Here is an 18,279-nt window from a genome sequence, read left to right as displayed (position 1 = left end):
ACGCAGGTTTGGCAGTACGGGAGCGGGGCAGCAGCATGTCGGTCTCGCTCCGGCACTGCAAATTTGAAATCAGGCCCAAAATGTTGTCATGGGAACAATTTTAAGTTAGATTTACTTAAGCTGCCTAACTGCAAAATGGAAGTTGTTCAGACCTATGCTAATACCAACCATTTGGAGTCCAATTAGGCCTATCCCTGTAAATATTACTGATTTTGTTCAAGTGTTTAAGGGACTGGGTGGCTCCGCTTTTATTAAAATTATTACCCGACTCGATAGGACCACTTCATTGTCTTTGGGAGGAGGAAAAGTTACTTAAATAGCCACACTTGGATTCTAAGACTTACAGTCAGATGTCAGCGCAGTTTATTTACAACCCTAAAACATCTTTGGAAATTGAAAATTGTAATCTGCATTTTACTCATGGATCTTGACAGCAGACATGATAAAGTGTTGAGCACCTGCACCCGTGATCTGCAGATTACAACGAGTTTGGTGCAGTGTGCACCCAACCCACTGTGCTATCTTATCGGTTCTTTAATTGTGTTTTCTAGAAATGGAACACTCAGCAAATGCAACAAAAATAACCAAAACATCCAAACTTGCAGGCATACATGGCTGCCTATTAAATCTTCTAAATTATGCATTATTGTGAAATAGGCCCACGGCACTAGGACGCATCGAAGTCAAATTCCTCTGCTTTGCAAGCCATTATGAGCACTGTAAAAAATGAAAAGCAGGAACCCGCGAGGAGACGTAATTTACAATTTTATATATTTATATGTTGCCTGCTTTGCAGAAATTCTTACAATAAAAAGAGAAAGAAGAAACTGGGATGAACCCCATGCTCTGTCAATGATTCCAGATTCGCCCTCCCAGTGCATGAAATATTCAGCCCCTCATGAAAGAATCCTTTCCAGTCCTAAAAGCGTGCTCTGGCATAAAAGTATCTGTGTGGTGAAGCTGAGTTGAGGAACAATACGGTGGGGAACAGTCCATGGTCCCAAATAGTCTCGGCTGGAGGCCAGTGGAAAGGAGCTCGTCCCTATGACCCGAGTAAAGGTGAACTCTCATTACTGGAGGCCTTAAAAATAGTATGGAAGAGGGAAACCATGTCCCTGTATAACAAAATTGCCCCGGCAACTGGGATGAGGTCGCGCTTGCAGCATGAATTGCAGTGGGGATGTGGGTGCACCCCCTATGTGCAATGTACAAGAGACACGATGACCAGGAATTTAAAACTTGGAATTAGAACATATGATTACGATTATGGGGCAGCACAGGTGAGAATAAAAATGAAACATTACCTACCTGCTGGCAGCCGCCACCTCAGTGCTCTTCCGCTTCTGTCGAGGCAGTCCAATGGGGTCCACATACTCCCAGATTCCCCTACGCCAATTCAGAAGCTGCTCTTATGCTGGTAATATTATTATCCAGGATGAGTGAACTGCCAGGATTGGTCTGAGGATGCTTGTCTTGTCCTCACACCTGGCTGTGCAGCACAGTTAGGGTTGGAGAGATCTATGTGCGCATGTCATTTTAGCCGTCTTTAGACAGCCAGCCAAACCGGCATGTATACTTTTGCTGCAGCTGCTGTCTGTCAGGATGGTCACCCCTCCTACCAGGCTCAGACGCTCAGTAGGCCCAGCTGGCAGCCTCCAAGATGAAAAATAAAATGATAATAACATTGTTTCATCATTTTAGTTTTCATGCTTGAATTTGCTGGCTCTCAGCAGTGGGGCAATGCTCCTCCGCCCTAATGGAGGAGTTGTTGCTTGTACCTTTGTGAAAGGCTGCCATGGAAATGGTGACAGGCATTGATGGAAAGAGAAATATGGTGTCCCAATCATGCAGGAAGCCCTCCCCTAGGTTACATTTGGCAGACGAAATGTAGCACTGACTGTGAATCCTTAAATGGGGCTATATTTTCAGGATATTTAGCTATTATTGCATGCCACTAGTTGATTTTACATCCAATGATTCCCAGGGAAAGTGGAATTTCTCAAGTAGGATATAGACACTTGTGTGGAAAAATCTCTGCTTCTATAGTGTTATGTTATGTTTTATTAAAAAAACTTGTAAAGCGCACGTACACCAAACGGTTTCATGGCACTGGAGTGGAGCGGAGGACTTAATATGGCAAATCTTCCAACTTTGGCAAATAAGTTGAACTCTCCATAACAGTGGGTGTAAAATTAATTTAATGAATTGTAAATAAGGTCTCTTTTGTAAAAGTGGAAATGTTATGTCACTTAGTCAAATTCTCATATTCTATGTTATTGCAGGAAATGCTTGTTAGTCCTGAGCAGCTGCGGTTCACCATTAAAGAGACGGTGTGTGTCAATCAGATGGACAACCAAGGCAAGGACAAATGTGACTTCAAGGACTCAGGAGTAAGTAACAGCTCTTGAAAACTGATGTACAAAATGGTGTTGTGTGGGAGGCATTGTAATTGTTTTGTACATTATTTTGTTTTTTTAAGGGCAAGCTTCACCAAAGAGTTTCCTCTTGGTTTTGAAACCGTAAATATTATGCACATATGCATATAAAATGTCTTACTGCTTAAACAAAATGTTTTTGTTATTTCCTGTGACAGATTATTCTAAAGATGTGAGCATAGAAATCATATGCAATAGGGAATCATGTTTTAAAAAAATGCCAAATTTCCCATCAACATCACCAGCAAAGTAACAGAACTACAAAGAATACTCCAAACTATGGATTCCTCTATCCTAGTAAAGGTTTGAACTTTCCTTTGACATAAGATAATGATAAGCTACCTGAGTTGTACTGACTGACAGACTATAATGTCTGATACAGTTAACTTTGTGAAAGGTAGTCATGTAAGCTGTGGTGGTCATTCATGGAAAGGAAAGTATGACAACCCGTGACTGTTAGGGAAAACTCTCAGAATGGAAGGGAAATTGAATGTGTGGGCACTGACAACATACCCCACTTTGGTGGTGCAATTGCAGTCCTCATATTTTGTCACAGCGATTTCAGCAACCGTAATAGGGTGGACTTTTTCCCAAAAATGTTCCTCTCACAGAGGATACATCTATTTTCATGGAGAGAACTTTTGTCTTCCATGGAGAACACTCAAACTATGGCAGATTTTCCAAATCAAATTAGGGGAGAGGAGTTGGCCTAACGGCTAGGGCGCTCGACCTCGTTCCTGGAGGAACTGAGTTCGAGTCTCGGTAACGACGCCAAAAACCTCCTGTGATTCTGGGCAAATCACTTAATCTCCCCGTGCCTAAAAAAAATTAAAGTGTGTCCTCATGTAACGTAACTGGAAAATGTGTAAAGCGCTCTGATACCTGATTCGGTTCGGGTCTAGTTCGCGCTATATGAAACTCTGCAAAACAAAAAAATCAAATCAAAGGAACTTATTGTGCGTACATATCACCATAAGGTCGCTTAGCGCTAGCGAGAACTCCTGGGAGACTCCGTGCGGACTGACAGCCAGGTAAGTAGCAGTTATGGGTGTTCAAACAAGCAGATTTTTCCTTTTTTACGGAAAAGCTTATGGTCGATGATGGAAGAGAGATGGGATGAGAGTTTGTTCCAGAACCAACACACTAGAAGAGACAAGGGAATAAGACTCCTCTGGCTCCGTTGATTATCAATTGTTTCTCACACAACAGAGAAGTACTGCTTACAACAAAAAGACACTTGACTTTACAACAAAAACTACATCAGTCCAATGATTATCTGACCTTTGGGGGAGACAACATGTGTCTAAATACTGCCCTCACACACTTTGCAGTGTCATGCTTCATCATTGGGCCGCATCATACACCCAGGTGTAGACCAACACACTGGATGGAGCGCATGTTTTTTTTGTATTCAGATGAAGGTTTAGTGGTGAGTATTAAGGAAGTGAAAGAAACATACAACACGAAAAATAACGTGACGTATTTAACATACAACAAAATCATAAGGGGAGGGGGTTCTTCCTCCCTCTGTGTCGGGACCAAAAAAGTGCAGTGTATCTAATATAAAACAACCTAAGGATCCACCATATGATTCTTTATTCTGGCTGTGGGCCCCTGGAAGGATTTAAATCTCAAACAGGTATAAAGGGAAAGTGACGCTCCCTATATCCCTACTGCAGATACCAACATGTTTCTGCCAATTTTCCGCCCCCACACGGGTGGCACTGGTTTTCGTCAGGGTGTTGGTCCCTTCGTTGTGAACCTTACCCCACTTGGGTTAATATTACCGCTCGATCTGTAGGTAGTTTTTCACTTAGGTCTCTCCAGAATTTCTGTGAGGGAACCACTTCCTAAAAAAAAGAGGGAAATTTGTACATAAACAAACAGCCAAGTGGAGATCATAATGCAATACAAGTTCCCCCTTCTCTCTGTGTATCTTTCTTTAAGCAGTATCACCCATTAGTGCACTGTCTCCCCAGTCCAAGTCATCAATTTAAAAGCAGCCATACTAAAAAGTAGGTCCACAAACCTCATGTGGCCATTAATCCTCTGTCCCTGAGAGTGCCACACTCTCACGTACAGCCAAACACTCAAACTTGCACGCTGTTTGTGAATCTCTCGAAAATATACTCACACGAGTTCACGATAATATTCTCTGAACCCGGGACTCTGTGGGGACGTGCTCTCGCCGTCACACTATGAAGGAAACAAATATATATCTTTGCTCTATTTCAATAGAAAAGGATGTTATTCGCACTTGTTCTATGGGCTTGACGCTATCCTGAAAGCGTACTATCTATACTGTTACTCAATCGCTGCGCACCAACTCCTTTATAGCACCCCTCACGTCCTGGACAGTAATGGCGTCACTTATTTGCTCCATGGTCTCGGGGTTCACAGCAGTGGGGAGGAGTCTGCAATATATGGCAATAGGTCCACCTCCGCAACCGTCTCACTCACTGTATACAAGTTGCAATAATAATGAATGGACACCCCATTAATCTCTACCTGTAAAACACATCCTGGCCCGAGGGGTCCTGAATCTAGAGTATTGTGTATCCCCTTGTCTCTTCTCAGAGGAGCCAGGTCATCATGCTCTCTGGATGATCTCTGTTTGCATGAGCCCGCGCAATCTAGGCTCTGTAATCCTACTGATTTATGTGTTCCACCAAAGCAAATAGCTTCTCCTTTTCCTTCAGCAACCAAGCAGTACCTTCAACCGTCTCTCCCATGTCTGCGGGCACATCATTCAGTACCCCCTCTTGCTGCTAAATGTCAGCGTGCAGGTGGATGCATACACCCAATTTATTGGCAATACAATGCCCCCACACCACTCTAAATTGCTTGCCTCCTGCTTAACCACAAGCGATGACGCTGTCCCTGCAGTCCCCAACCGGTAATTATGAATCACCTCTCTGAGCGATTCTCGAAATGCTGTGTTCTCCATGAGTGTGGGATCCAAGCACTAGGCTGGGTTCCCAGCCCTGCTTGGTGACCAAAGGTAAGTGACATGCAAGGGGTTATGATCTGAATATGTACTTGCTAAATACTTCCCATCCACCAATCACTCAGCCGCTGCATCACAATAAAAGAATGCAGCCAAGTGATCGACTAATACTGTGCAAGCCAAATTGGAAGGTGTAGGACTGTGCCCGTGGATTGTGTGCCTGCCAGCAATCTATGAGCCCCCAGTGCTCAATCCAGGTGCGTAAGGACCTTGCTATTTTATGCGCATGGGACGTAGGTGATGGGTTAAGACCTGTCTAGGTGGCAGTCCACCACCCAATTAAAATACCCCCCAATTATATTTGGTAGTGCAGTGCCGCTATCAACATGGGTGTCAAGCTAGTAACAAAAGCGTGTTGGTCGGCATTTGGGCATATATATATATATATATAGCAATGCAACATCCTTAGCACCCAGTCAGCCCATTACTAAAATGTTGCATCTCTCAGGGTCCACCATTACAATACGCAATTGGAAAGGCACTCTGTGCCTAATTCAAATCAAGAGTCCCCGCACAAATGCAGAGTTGGCAGTACAATAAAGTTGCGCCCTCCACCTCTTCCAGAGAGCCCTACCTTCGCTGTCCATCAAGTGGGTCTCTTGTAAGAATTTTATCTGCGGCCCTCTGCATTTTATGTATGCAAGAACATTATAATGCTTTAGTGTAATAATTCCCCTCAAATTCCAGCTAATCAATGTAATGTGGTCAACCATTGCTGTATGAAGGCGTGTGGGTCCACGTACCAAGGCCTGTCCTGCCATTCGCTCACCTGCAGGACCTCCATCTGATCACTCCACACAGCCTCATTCAGCTCATGCACATCCATAAAGAAAGAAGCATTGTAAAAAACATAACTAAGTACTCAAAACCCGTCCCCATCCTCTCTAAACAAAAATTGGCAACAAGCACAAGCTAAAGCCTGATACCAACAAGTTATGTTACAGAAAGTTTTGTAGGGGAAAGAAACTTGCCAACCTAACAGTGTCCACCTAAGGAATATTCAATAAAGAATCACCTAAAAATGCTGGCTCCCTGACGCACTCAACTCTTCCCCAGCCCCACCATGAATAAAGTGGAAAAATTATTTAGAAACAACAGGCCTATAAATACAATTCCACAGGTATAATCCAGTGCACAAAATGCAGCCTAGTTCTGCCAGCAAGATTCAGATTAGGTATCTGCCATGCCTGGTATACTGATAGGGTGTGTTCCAGGCCCAGTATCACTGAGTTTGACAAGCTTGAGGTAGACCCCATAGGTAAGTGCGACCCAGCGGGCGATGAACCACCCCATGGTCTCACCCCAAGATCCCAAGATTTACCTGCAGGCCCACACTCCTTATATTATTGCGACAAGCCCTCCCCTCCTGGTTATCAATCTTGGCCTCCAGTTGGTGACTGTGAGTCTCTAGGTCTGTGAGACAGCAATCCATGCTCGCTGTCTCTGACAGCAGGGTCTAAAGGGAAGTCTCAAGTCTCAAGGGCAGACAACGTGCCAACCTCTTCTTTGAGTTCTCCCGGATAAGGCCCAGTTCCACCGCTTTGGAGTTGATCATGTCCTCCAACCACACCCCAGTGGCATTGTGTGCTGCCAGTTGCTTATCAAACCTGTCAGCGAGTTCATAATTCATTCTCCCCCCTGCTTGTTTGCCCTTTTGGGAAACGCCTGTTGATGCATTGTCCTTTAGTCTCTGAGAACAGCCCATAGTATAGGGGAATAAAGGGAATCAGCACATCACAAGTATCAGCAACCATGGCACAATCACATATAGCGCCTCCTCAGCATCAGTGATGAGGTCCTTCTGGACCACCGCTGGGCCCCTACCAACGCCAACACCTCAGCCGAAGATTTACACCGCTGGATCTCCCGCTGCCCCGACAAGCTTGCACCCCTGTGGCCAGCCTGCAAAGCATCGCCCGCTAAAGGATGCATGGTTCACCACAAAACTATAAGAAGCCAGACGCTCCTGCAGATGCCTCGAGGCACCACCTGAAGACCATGGAAGCACGGAACAACCACATAATAGCATAGAATAATTTGGGGTAGATGGCTGGAATCCAGTGCATATACAATGCCCCTCCAGCTTTCAAAGATCATCCGCAGTCACTGCAAAGATTTATAAATATGATACGTCTTCTGTAAGAGCAGCAGGTGAAATCACTTCACTGCCCTGGTAGACTGACAAAGTGACCGCCAAACTCTAAATAAAGCTGTAAAGTGCTATTTAATTTTCTCCTGGTGGACTGGTACCGCCGTACTCTGTGGATGTTCTGTTTCTGATCTCCTATAAATTGTCTTCTTAGTTTTTACAATGAAAATAATTTGTTGAACTTTTCATAAAACAGAACAAAGAAACCTAGGGAATGCAATCAAGAGCACACGTCCATAGACAAAACTAAACATTAAAACAAATAAAAGTTAGCCAATTACATATGACTTAATTAATTTCATTTTAAAACAAAGCAAGCACAATACAAAAAAGTGTATAACAAGTGGGGCAAGGATGATAAGGTGCAACTCAAGAACTGGGCAAGAGATGAAGCTCAGGCGCATACTTATCAAAGTTTGTGGTCGACCTTGCACCATGCAGAGGACTCAGGGGCATGATAAATCTGGAGTAATGCAAGACCGTGCACATCGCTGCCTTGCGTTAAACAGCGGCAGGGAGGCTTGGATGTAGCTTGGATTCTGACACATTCTCAGATTTATCAACATTATTAGACCTGGGAATGGTTTATAATTATATGCCTTACCACCAGAGGCACAACGAGGAAGAATATATTTATCTTTGTTCCTTCTTTCTTCATATGCTACATTCACAGCATACTTAGAAAGAGGGGAATGCATCTGAGGACTGATTTTGTGTAGGAAGGTGTCCCTTTCTGCACAAAAATAATCCTCCATGCGTTGGCGGCCAAAAATGTTCCAGCTCTAGAAAAGGACAGGAATGTGCCGTACAATGGTAAATACGTAGTGTGCATTCATGTGGTGTTACATGCATTCATTATAAACATGACCCTTAGTTTGAAAGAAAGGGAGAGTGTGATTTAACATTAAGCCTTGGTGAAATTTCCATTACGGAAGCTTATACTTGCATAACTTCAAGAATATTATGGTACACCTGTAATGTGAAATTCCCTAGATCTGAAAATGCCATTTTGTTGCAAATGGAGGAATGGTACCAATGCCCTCCCGGGAGGAGGGGGAGGAAAGGCTTCATTACTCTTATTCAAATTAGCGCTTTGAAATGAATGTAAACTGTCTTCTCTGCTCATGATTTAGTATTGTAACAGTTTTGCTTTCCCCCTTGCAGACAGTGAAAGAATGCAGAGCAACTGTTTCCTCTGTGCTCGGAGATGAAGTAATCATGGTGATTTGTGATACAGTAACAGCCAAGGTAGGTCGTGGTTCAGGGTTCACCTTTGGCAGAAACAACATCCTGTGGGTATGCATGACTGGAAGTTGCAGGATGCCGCATGGCTCACTGGTTCGATACGTTACTCTGTGTCCAAGTACCCCGACTCCACAAACACCTTGTTAAAAAAAACATCCCTTAAAGTTAAAAATTATACAGCTTCATTGCCGGGCTATTTATTAGTGAAGTGATTCTCCCTCCACATTTCCAGGCAAGGACATACATTGTAAGAGGATATTATATTGCTGGACTGAATGAATATTGTTAGACTTGCATCATTGGCGTGAGTCTCCCTTGCATTGTTTTACTGATTGCCTCCTCTGTTTTTGATGTTTTGCTGGATTATATGATTTGGGCACTGTGCCACTGCTATTCAGTGTTATGTTATGTTAAATTAATGTACTGATTAGTGACTCCATGATTGGGTTATTTGATTTACTTGTCAGACCCTAGTACAGTGCACCATGTGTGCCCAGGGTTTGTAAATCAAATGCTGCTGGTGGGCTTGCAGCACTGGCTGTGCCACCCACAGAAGCAGCTTGTAAAGTGTGTCTCAGGCCTGCCATTGAAAGGCATGTGTCCAGTCTGTGACTGCCATGTCGATTTGGCAAGTGCACCCACTTGCCAATCCCTAAACCATCCCTTTTCTTCATATCAGACACCCCTATGGTAGGCCCAAGGGCAGGGTGCATTGTAAGTATAAGGTAGGACATGCCCTAGTGTGTATAGCATGTCCTAATAGTGAATTACAGCCATTTTCGTTTTTCACTATAGCAAGACTCCCTGTTCTCCATAGGCCAGAATGGGCAGTTAGAATATTACATTTTATAATGCTAACTGACTCAGGGAACATGGTAGAAATTCGAATTTAATATGCCTGAACTCAGAATGATAAAATACATATTTTAGTAAAGTTGGTTTTAACATTCTGTGTTTGAAAATACCACTTTTAGAAGTAGGTATTTTCTTGTCCAACTATCCAGGCCTGCCTCTGCTAGGTTGTGTATTCCTTGTCTGGAGTTTGAGTGACAGGGCTGAGGGATTCCAGGAGACAGGCTGAGGAAGTCCAGTGGTGAATAGAGAGATATGCATCTAGATGGGAGGAAGGAGTTGCACCTGGGACCTGAATAGGGCTGGGCCTTCCCTCAACAATGCTGGCTCCACCTCCTGTGGTGTGTCTGATGTTTCTGCCCTGCACTGTGAAAGGATAGAAGGAGTCATGTAAACAGAGTGCTCAAGAACTGGTGTGGACTAGGCAGAGGCTTCTCTGCCTTCAGAGAACAAAGGATTTTAGGGTATAAATATTGGGACCCAGACCCAAGAACTTTAGATCACTTCTGAGAACAAGACAAACCTTTTGCCAAGGGGAAGAACCAAGGAAGCTGCAGGAGGTTTGACTGCCCCTCTGCCAGTGTGCTGTTTGCTGGGTTGGCCTGCAGTGGTTTCTTCATTGCCAAGGAAAGGTGAAGGAACTTTTAAAGAACGTTCAACATCTTGCAGAATATTGCTCCAAGGGCTGGAACTTGTGCTTGCCTCCTGCTGAAGTCTCAGGGACAAAAGACTTAATCTCCAGCTCCCCTCAGAGTTTCCCTGCTGGGAATTCTGTTTGCAAACACCTGCATGTCACTGGGAGCTGGAAGCTCGACGCATCGAGAAGAAGCGTGACGCCGCCGCAGCTGAAATCGTTGCATCGCCGGAGAAGCGTGCTGATGCCGCATCTCCCAGGAAGTGTGTCTTTGTCGAAGCTGCCTGCTGTTGCATCACTTGGGAAGCGTGACGCCATCGAGAGGGTTGTCATCACATCGCCAGAGAAGCGTGTCGCAGGGACTGTTGCAGCTCCAAATTACAGTCCTCGTAAGGCTGCCAGGGCATGAACGCATCGTTGTCGCATCAAGGACGCCATCTTCTCGCATCGCACCAGGATTGTCGCATTGCATCGAGGCACCATCTTGCGCATCGCAACCGGGCCGCAGGCCGAGAATCTGTGCATCACCTCCGCACCGGTAAGGATCACGGGGCATCCCCAACTCTGCACAAGCATTGAGGCACGACGCATCATCTCCCCCGAATCACAAAACCGACGCATCTCCCACTCTGCGAGACTTTTGTTTGTTTTGCATGACACATCCAGTTACTTTGTTGAGAACTGTGACGCATTTATCACCAACTTGAACTAAGAAACTTTTATCATCTTTATGTCAACTTTAAGTACAGTATTGTGGATTTTTGTCGTTTGTGGTCTTGTGTTTAGTCTATTTAAAGAATACTTATTTTTATAAAATCTGTATGGTGTCCATCTGTAGTGTTTTCACTGTATTACTGGGTATATTCACAAATGCTTAACATACTGCCTCTGAGATAAGTCTGTCTGCTCGTGCCAAGCTACCAAGGGGGTGAGCAGGGGTTATCTAGGAGTGTAATCCCCTTGTCCTGACTTGGAAGCAAGTGTCCCTATTTGGTCAAAGGTGTACATCATTACCAAGAAGAGACCCCTAGTTCTAACAAATTTCTATTGGGTAGAGGGGCAGTGGTCCTACAGTGCTGTTACAAATATTGTGGTGTTAAAAATACTTTCAGATTTTGCATTTGAGCTCTTAGCCTATTTTTTTATTTCTTTACGTACCAAAATAACGCAATTCAACAAGCAACATTGGGACTTCAACAAAAAACTTTTTGGGCTGCATTTCTTTTTAACATTTTCCATATTCTGCAGATAGTCCCAGTGATAAATAGTAAGTCAGTTATCAAGCAATCAAGTCTTGTAGAAAAATGAGTCAGATACAATAACTTGAAGAACCATAACATACCAGGTCATAAAGGAAGCCCTTTGTCTTTGTATGGTGGCTATGGAATCTGGGAATTTGAAGACGTCTGCTTTTTCACCTAAAAGTGGCCCATCATGCAGGTCTGTTGTAGCAAATAGTCACGTTCCTGGAAATGAGGGCAGTGGGCCAACACAGATTGCGGGGGGCGCCAGGGAGACAGAGGGCAAGCAGGCACCTTGTTAGCACTTTCAAGTGCATAGATTTTTGATAGACCCCCAGGAGCAGCTGCTTCCTAGAGTCAGCCCTCAAGAAAGGCGAGAATCCATGGACCCTTTTTTCGGGTTGTTAAATTTGGCTCTTCCTTCTTGATCTTAAATCTGAGAATCATGAGCCATATCACTGAGTTGTGATGCATGAGCCATTGTGGTGGGCATTATCTCCGGGACTGTTGTCTCGACTGAGTGGACCCATTCAGCCATTTTGTGATGATTGTCCACAACTAAAGAATCGATTTTTGAGTCTAGGGTTACCTTTGTAGAGCTAATAGCTGCTAGTATCACATCCAATTTATCCCACGGAGCATGGGTCACCTATATTGGGGAATTGGAGGAATGCGGATGGTGGGTATGCCCTCAAACACAACCAGAAGCAGGGAACCTTCCTTTGCAAGAAGTAACTGCCCCATCGTTGTCAGAGGTGGAGGCGGGGCTGCTCACAGTAGGTAGAGAGTAGTTCAGAGCAAGTGGACCCATGAAGGAAAAGTAGCACAGTTGTCCCTGCAGGGGTGATAATGTCTAGCATGGTGCAGAGGAGGAGCAGAAGAGACAAAGTAGCACTCACTAAGTCCAGACAACAGAAGGAGGCAAAATATGCGCTGGTCCATGAGTTCCTCAAGCCCCAGGATGCAGCAGGTATCTGAGATGCTGCCAATCAGGTGCGAGTGCTTCCACCAGGGACTCCCGTAATGGCAGGGTCCATGTGGTCTCCCAGGTCCATGGGGTCTCAGACCGCTCCAAGGGCTCATAGGATCCATCCATGCATTCTAGTCAGTAGAACAAGAGGCAAGAAGGGCCAGAGAGCATGTCTCCCATGGCAGTGTCATGTGCAGAGTGGGGGGCAGCAAGGCGGTGGACTCCATGGCCGTTAACAGTGTGAGCAGGTTAGTTCTATGATGTACAATACAATCCAGCCGCAACAGAACAATACAATCCAGCAGCCACAGACCAACATGATGAAAAGAGGGGCCACACTCGCCAGGGAAAGTACATCAGGGAATTATCTTCTGTCCAGGGCTCCTGTGTAGCGTTTGTGCCGAGGGGGCCACCCCACCGGGCTAGGATCAGTGTCATTACACCACATCCCATGCGTGAGCCACCAATATGTATCAGGCGGAACCCTCCACCGCATCTGTAGCCTCCAATCTCAGTGGGTGTGTGTGAACTGCTGCACACTCAGATCAAGCAAGAGGTGTCAACCACACAGTCACTCAATGATCTCCCATCCGGGCAGGCCAGTAGCCAGCCGACGAGTATGCCCCTAGGCCAGGGGCAAGGACTGTCTCTACCTCTCCTCTATAGCGTTGCCTGCCTGCAAGTCTCTCTGCTGCAATGGCCCCAAAACCCCCAGCAGTGGCACCAGCCAGAATGGAAGGAGTAGGGACCAGCTTAGGTGCTGCTCCTCAGCGCTCATCCACTTAGCTCATCTGGGAGTACAAGGAAATGCCGGCTCACTCGGTCACACCTCTACCCACCGAGTGGTGGTCCTTGCTCAGGTGGTACCCCTCTCGCCAGCAGCCAGTCCTGCATGCCTCACCACAGGATCTGACCTTCTCTGACTCTGGACACAGGGCAAGGAACCCCGTGGCAGGCAAGATGTTCTGTGGAAAGTGCTCCTCATGGCATGTCGGCTAACTCTGTCCCCCAGATTGGACAGCATTCCTTAACAGCTAATATACGCTGTCTTTTCCAAACTACCAAAAACACAATTTGCCTGCTGCACCGCTCTGGCCTGCTCAGTGGTCCAGAGACTGGTGGGTGTCCCAAATTTGCATATGAATATGGTCTTTTTAATGAGCTTTCTAGATACACTAATCATCAGATTGGTCCTAGGTTATTTCATATTTCGATTTTATTTGTTCTGTTAAAGGAAAGATGCTTCAAGTAGTTCAATCACAGATTCCTGATGCATCCTCTGGATTTGCTAATGAGGCATTCACAAGACAGATGTACACATGATGACCTAAAGTCTGCAGTGCAAGTGTTTAAGATTCGAAGATACAACAAACTCCTCATATGTAGGGGGACTTCACTACGACTTTATTATAGTCTGAAGAACACAAGGAGGAAGGGATGGAAAATGGAAATATTTAAAGGCACTAGTCTTATAAATACCTTGTAAGAGGGAGTATGAGAACTGATTAATCCAGGAATGTCATTTAGGGTTAGCCAGTGGTAGCATCTTCACCCCTTGCTAACCCTGGCACTTCTCTTACAACCCCAGCATATTGGTCCTAGGGGCATCCTAGGGAAAATAAGCTAATACTGATTTATAAGAGCAGTGCTTACATTCTACCTTTCTCAAGGTAGATCAAGTGTACACGTCCATGAGAGTAGCCAGGAGAAACGTAATCATACTAACAAAGGTGACCAAACTGAACAGGGGTAAAGTGGAAAGTGATTTAGAGGGACGGATAGAAAAAAGGATGAGGACTGCAGAGGGAGCCTCAGTAGTTACTGTGACATTTCATAGAATAATGATCAAGAGATGTCATTGTCTGGAGGTTGAATTAACTCTTTATTTCAAAGTGGGTGTTTTTGCACAACAGAGCAGCCTTATTTTTGTTTCGCTGTTTAGGTAAACCTTTAAGAACATATGTTAAACCTGTTCCAGATAACTCAGTGAGTCTGTTATCTGCTTTGCACATCTCAGGGAAGTATGTAGTAGCAGATTAAGTCTTATAATTGCTATAACGCATGTTAAGTGCATTTGTAAAGTGCACTCCCATGAGGGTATCCTGGTGCTAAGCAGGTCTGTGTTCCTAACCTAGCTTATGGTAAGGTGACTAATTGAAAAGCCAAGTCTTCAACTCTAAAAGAGGACGAGGCTCTGATGTGGAGTGGGAGGCCGTTCCACAGCTTAAGAGTGATGTAAGAGTATCTTTGTTCTGGTTCTCTGTAAGCGTGGGATGTGTGCGAATAGGAGTCCTGTGGAGCAGAGGCGTCTGAGTGGTTGGTGGAAGGAAATGAAACTGTTCAAGTGCTATTTATCAAAGACAGTTATGTTATCGGGTGAAAAGATCCAGTGACTTCACTTCATGGAATGCTAACAGAGTGATGTCATCATAGGTTTAATGGGCAAGTGAGGTCATTTCCACTATCTCCGGCATCTTGGTCAATCAGCGTTCATGAAAGAGGCATTTAAATATGGCAACTATGTAAATAAAATGGAAGTGGCATTGGGGATATGTGATACAGACATTTAAACACCTCCTGGGCATACATGCAATATAAAAGTTAAAGTGCAGATTTGAGAGAATCATTGGTACTCCTCAGTGGTAAAAACAAAGTGCGTGACAATATGATAAAGATAGCTAAATAATCTCAATGTATAGGAGCCATGGTGATAGAACAAAGGTTAATGAAGTAAGAATTATTGTGGGTGATCTTCCTGAAAGGAACTGCAATGAAAGAAAATTGCGAAATCTACTTTCTGTTAACAGAACTTTTGCCCACTGACGAAGCCGTGAAGAGTGCGCAATTTCAACTGCGGAATTTAAACTTCAAAATCCCACTTATTTAAAAAGGAGTTTGAGTGTTATTCAGTACCAACAAACGTTGCATGCCTGGAAGTCATGGGAAGTTACAAACCTGATTTGCCGGTCCCTTTCTCATAGAAAAGATAACTATTTCAGGGCTGTGTGACTATCATTACTCCAGTTTGGGTTGTGCATCCTAAACTTTTTTCATTTTGTTAAACCAAATTCTTCCATAAATTCCATAACTTGTATTCTGTGGCTATCTCACAGACACTGTATACTTGTATTTGAGATTCAAGATTGTTTTGATTTTGGAGTAGTGCTTAATTTGTACCAAATATAAGTACAGGGAATCAAAGATTTTCTCAGGAGCTCACAAGCAGTGCTGTGATGGCTGAATCTGTAAACTGCTTAGTCATAATTCCACCTCATGCCAATTTATTCCACCACATCACCTTTCCTATCTCATTGTCTTCATTTTGCAGGTTCTAATTTCACCATGGGCTCTCTTTGTCACTGATTTCCTATCTTTCGTGGACTGGTCTTTTTTCACCCCCAGAGTTACTGACACAACTAGGGATGGTAACTTCTGTAATGGAGAACATGTGTCCCATAATGAAATGGAACCCAAGGGCATTTTAAGAAATTGGAAATTGCCAAAATCAATAATTACAAGTCCAATTCCCCTTGAAATACCTAATTTCTCCTAGACTTTCATCTGCAGATTTTGGCTTCTTTCAACAAGCCAAAATCTTCTGGTGAAAATAAACACACCTGCAGTGATCCATTGGCTCTCATAATTCTGCTAGGGTTGGTAACTGGTTTCAGCCGACCCAATGGAATTAAGTACTCACTTGTAATGACGGCCACAGTGTGGGAAAATGCTAATTTGAATAAACAGGCACACATACAATTTGGAGGACCACACGTGTGAACTCTTTTCAGTGAGATTCTCCCTATCATGGTTTCCTCTATGTGCTCTAGATTTCTTAGAATGCTCCCATTAGGCTGACTGAAAATTATAAAGCTCCTTCTAGCCAAACATAAAATCAAAAGAGAGTTTTAACATTCCCTGTATTCCAAGCTATGCACTGGTTTTATATTAGTGCATGCCAATACTCCACAAAGAGTAAAAAAATAAGAAATCAACTGTACCTTCTGATGGATCGGTTGTACATAAATATAGAACCCATATATAGAATTGAAACTTTGTTACCTATCTGTGGTCCCGGCTCAATGAACATCTTGTCCCTTTAGACTCCAGTAAGAAGAGCAAGGCAAACAAGACAATGTGTCTGGAAGAATAACAAACGTGTGTGCAAAGAAAAGACTAACCCCTCCAGACCTAGTTTATTCTCTTCTCTAAGTCATCATGAAAACACTCAGATGATCTGATGTTCTCACTATCTGGGTAGGTAAGTTTAGCCCCACAAAAAGCAGGAGCTCATTCACTTGAATTTATATATTCAATGTTGTTATACCAAACTAAAAACTTGGAGTAACAAAAATTTATATATTCAATGTTGTTATACCAAACTAAAAACTTGGAGTAACAAAAATGAAAAATATTTACCATATAAAGTAAACACACATAGGGACCGATTCCGATGTCGAACGGACTCAGGTCCGTCCGACATTGGTCAGGAGCCGTAACCGACCGACCTGCTGTCGTCGGTTACGGCCCTGCAAGTAAGATGGGACCGAAATCTGTTTGGTCGCACTCATATACCTCACAATGGGAGCATGCATTCAGAGCGGAATTTATGCCTGCATTGTGAGAAGCAGGGGTGCAGTTCATCCCTGCACCCTGTGGCCGGCACCCCAAGGTGCCTGCCACAGGGTGCAGGGATCAACCGAGGGGCCACCATTCTGCGGCCTCGCACCCATGGGGCCCCTGCTGGGGCCACCAGAGACAGTTTCCTACAGCCTTTTTGTGCCGGAAACACCGGCACGAAAAGGCAGTGAAAAACTGCCATCGTACTCCCTCGGTGGTAAAGAGGCGACCGGTGAAGTACTGAAGGATTCCTGGATGGCGGACGGGCTCTCTGAGCCTGTCGAAAGCTATCCGGAAATCTGAGTTGGATTCCTTCCCGACCAAGCCCATCGGAATGGCTCGGTCGGAAAGGAATTCGGACGGCACATTCCGATGCGGTCGGTAGGAACTCTTCCGACCCAGATCAGAATAGGGCCCATAATAGTAAAACAAGACGGGGAAATGCAATCCAGTACAACAAATAAGGGACAGATTTATGTCTGCCATTCCACCATGGTAATGGAATAAATTACTCTGACCCCTTCGTGAAGAGGCTGCACGCCTCATTAATAAATGACCTCCAAGCAGGCCGTCATTTATAAAAGCAGCAATGCATATTACTTTGTGCTATGGGTCTATCTCAGCACGATGCAGCCCTGCAGCAGAGTAATATATATTTTTATTTACAAAAAAATAATCCCAAAATTGGAGTCTTCTTCCATGGCAGGGGGAGCATTATAATGTTTTTACTGTTCGCTACTGGCGGTAAGACACAGTAAAAAATGACAACATGTCCGCCCATCTAAATGGACAGAGTAGTATCTGCTGTGGCCAAACTTAAGGTGTGCCTGCAATTACATTTTACAGGTGGCCCACTATATCGACGGGGAGGGAACTGGCGACGGATCACTGGCATAATATTGTGCTAACAATACTATTGACAAAGTATTGTGTCAAAAATTGTTTACCATAATTTCGCGCTCTTATAATGTTAAGTAGAAAAATAGCAGGACATTTTTTTTGTTGACAGTTCAAAGTAGTAAATATTAAATATTTTAAAGTATAAATCTAATATAATGTAAATTAGATATATTCACTGATATTGAATACTATGGCCCTGATTTTGATGTCGGTCAGGGCTTTCCGACCG

At 44.2% G+C, this 18,279-nt stretch overlaps 1 protein-coding gene across 1 annotated transcript in view; it reads left to right on the top strand.

Moving 5' to 3' along the window:
• Positions 1–16,771, top strand: part of LOC144783771 (cathelicidin-1-like) — a 45,021-nt gene extending 28,250 nt beyond the window's left edge. The window contains exons 3-5 of the mRNA XM_078662466.1: positions 2,283–2,390; positions 8,756–8,839; positions 16,634–16,771. Coding sequence (XP_078518592.1) covers positions 2,283–2,390; positions 8,756–8,839; positions 16,634–16,771 — 330 coding nt within the window. The remainder of the gene's footprint in view (positions 1–2,282; positions 2,391–8,755; positions 8,840–16,633) is intronic.
• Positions 16,772–18,279: the final 1,508 nt, after the last annotated feature.

Source organism: Lissotriton helveticus, chromosome 10, assembly GCF_964261635.1.
Source record: "Lissotriton helveticus chromosome 10, aLisHel1.1, whole genome shotgun sequence".
NCBI lineage: Eukaryota > Metazoa > Chordata > Amphibia > Caudata > Salamandridae > Lissotriton > Lissotriton helveticus.
The sequence above is the reverse complement of the archived record's forward strand: the minus strand, read 5'-3'. Positions and strand labels throughout refer to the sequence as shown.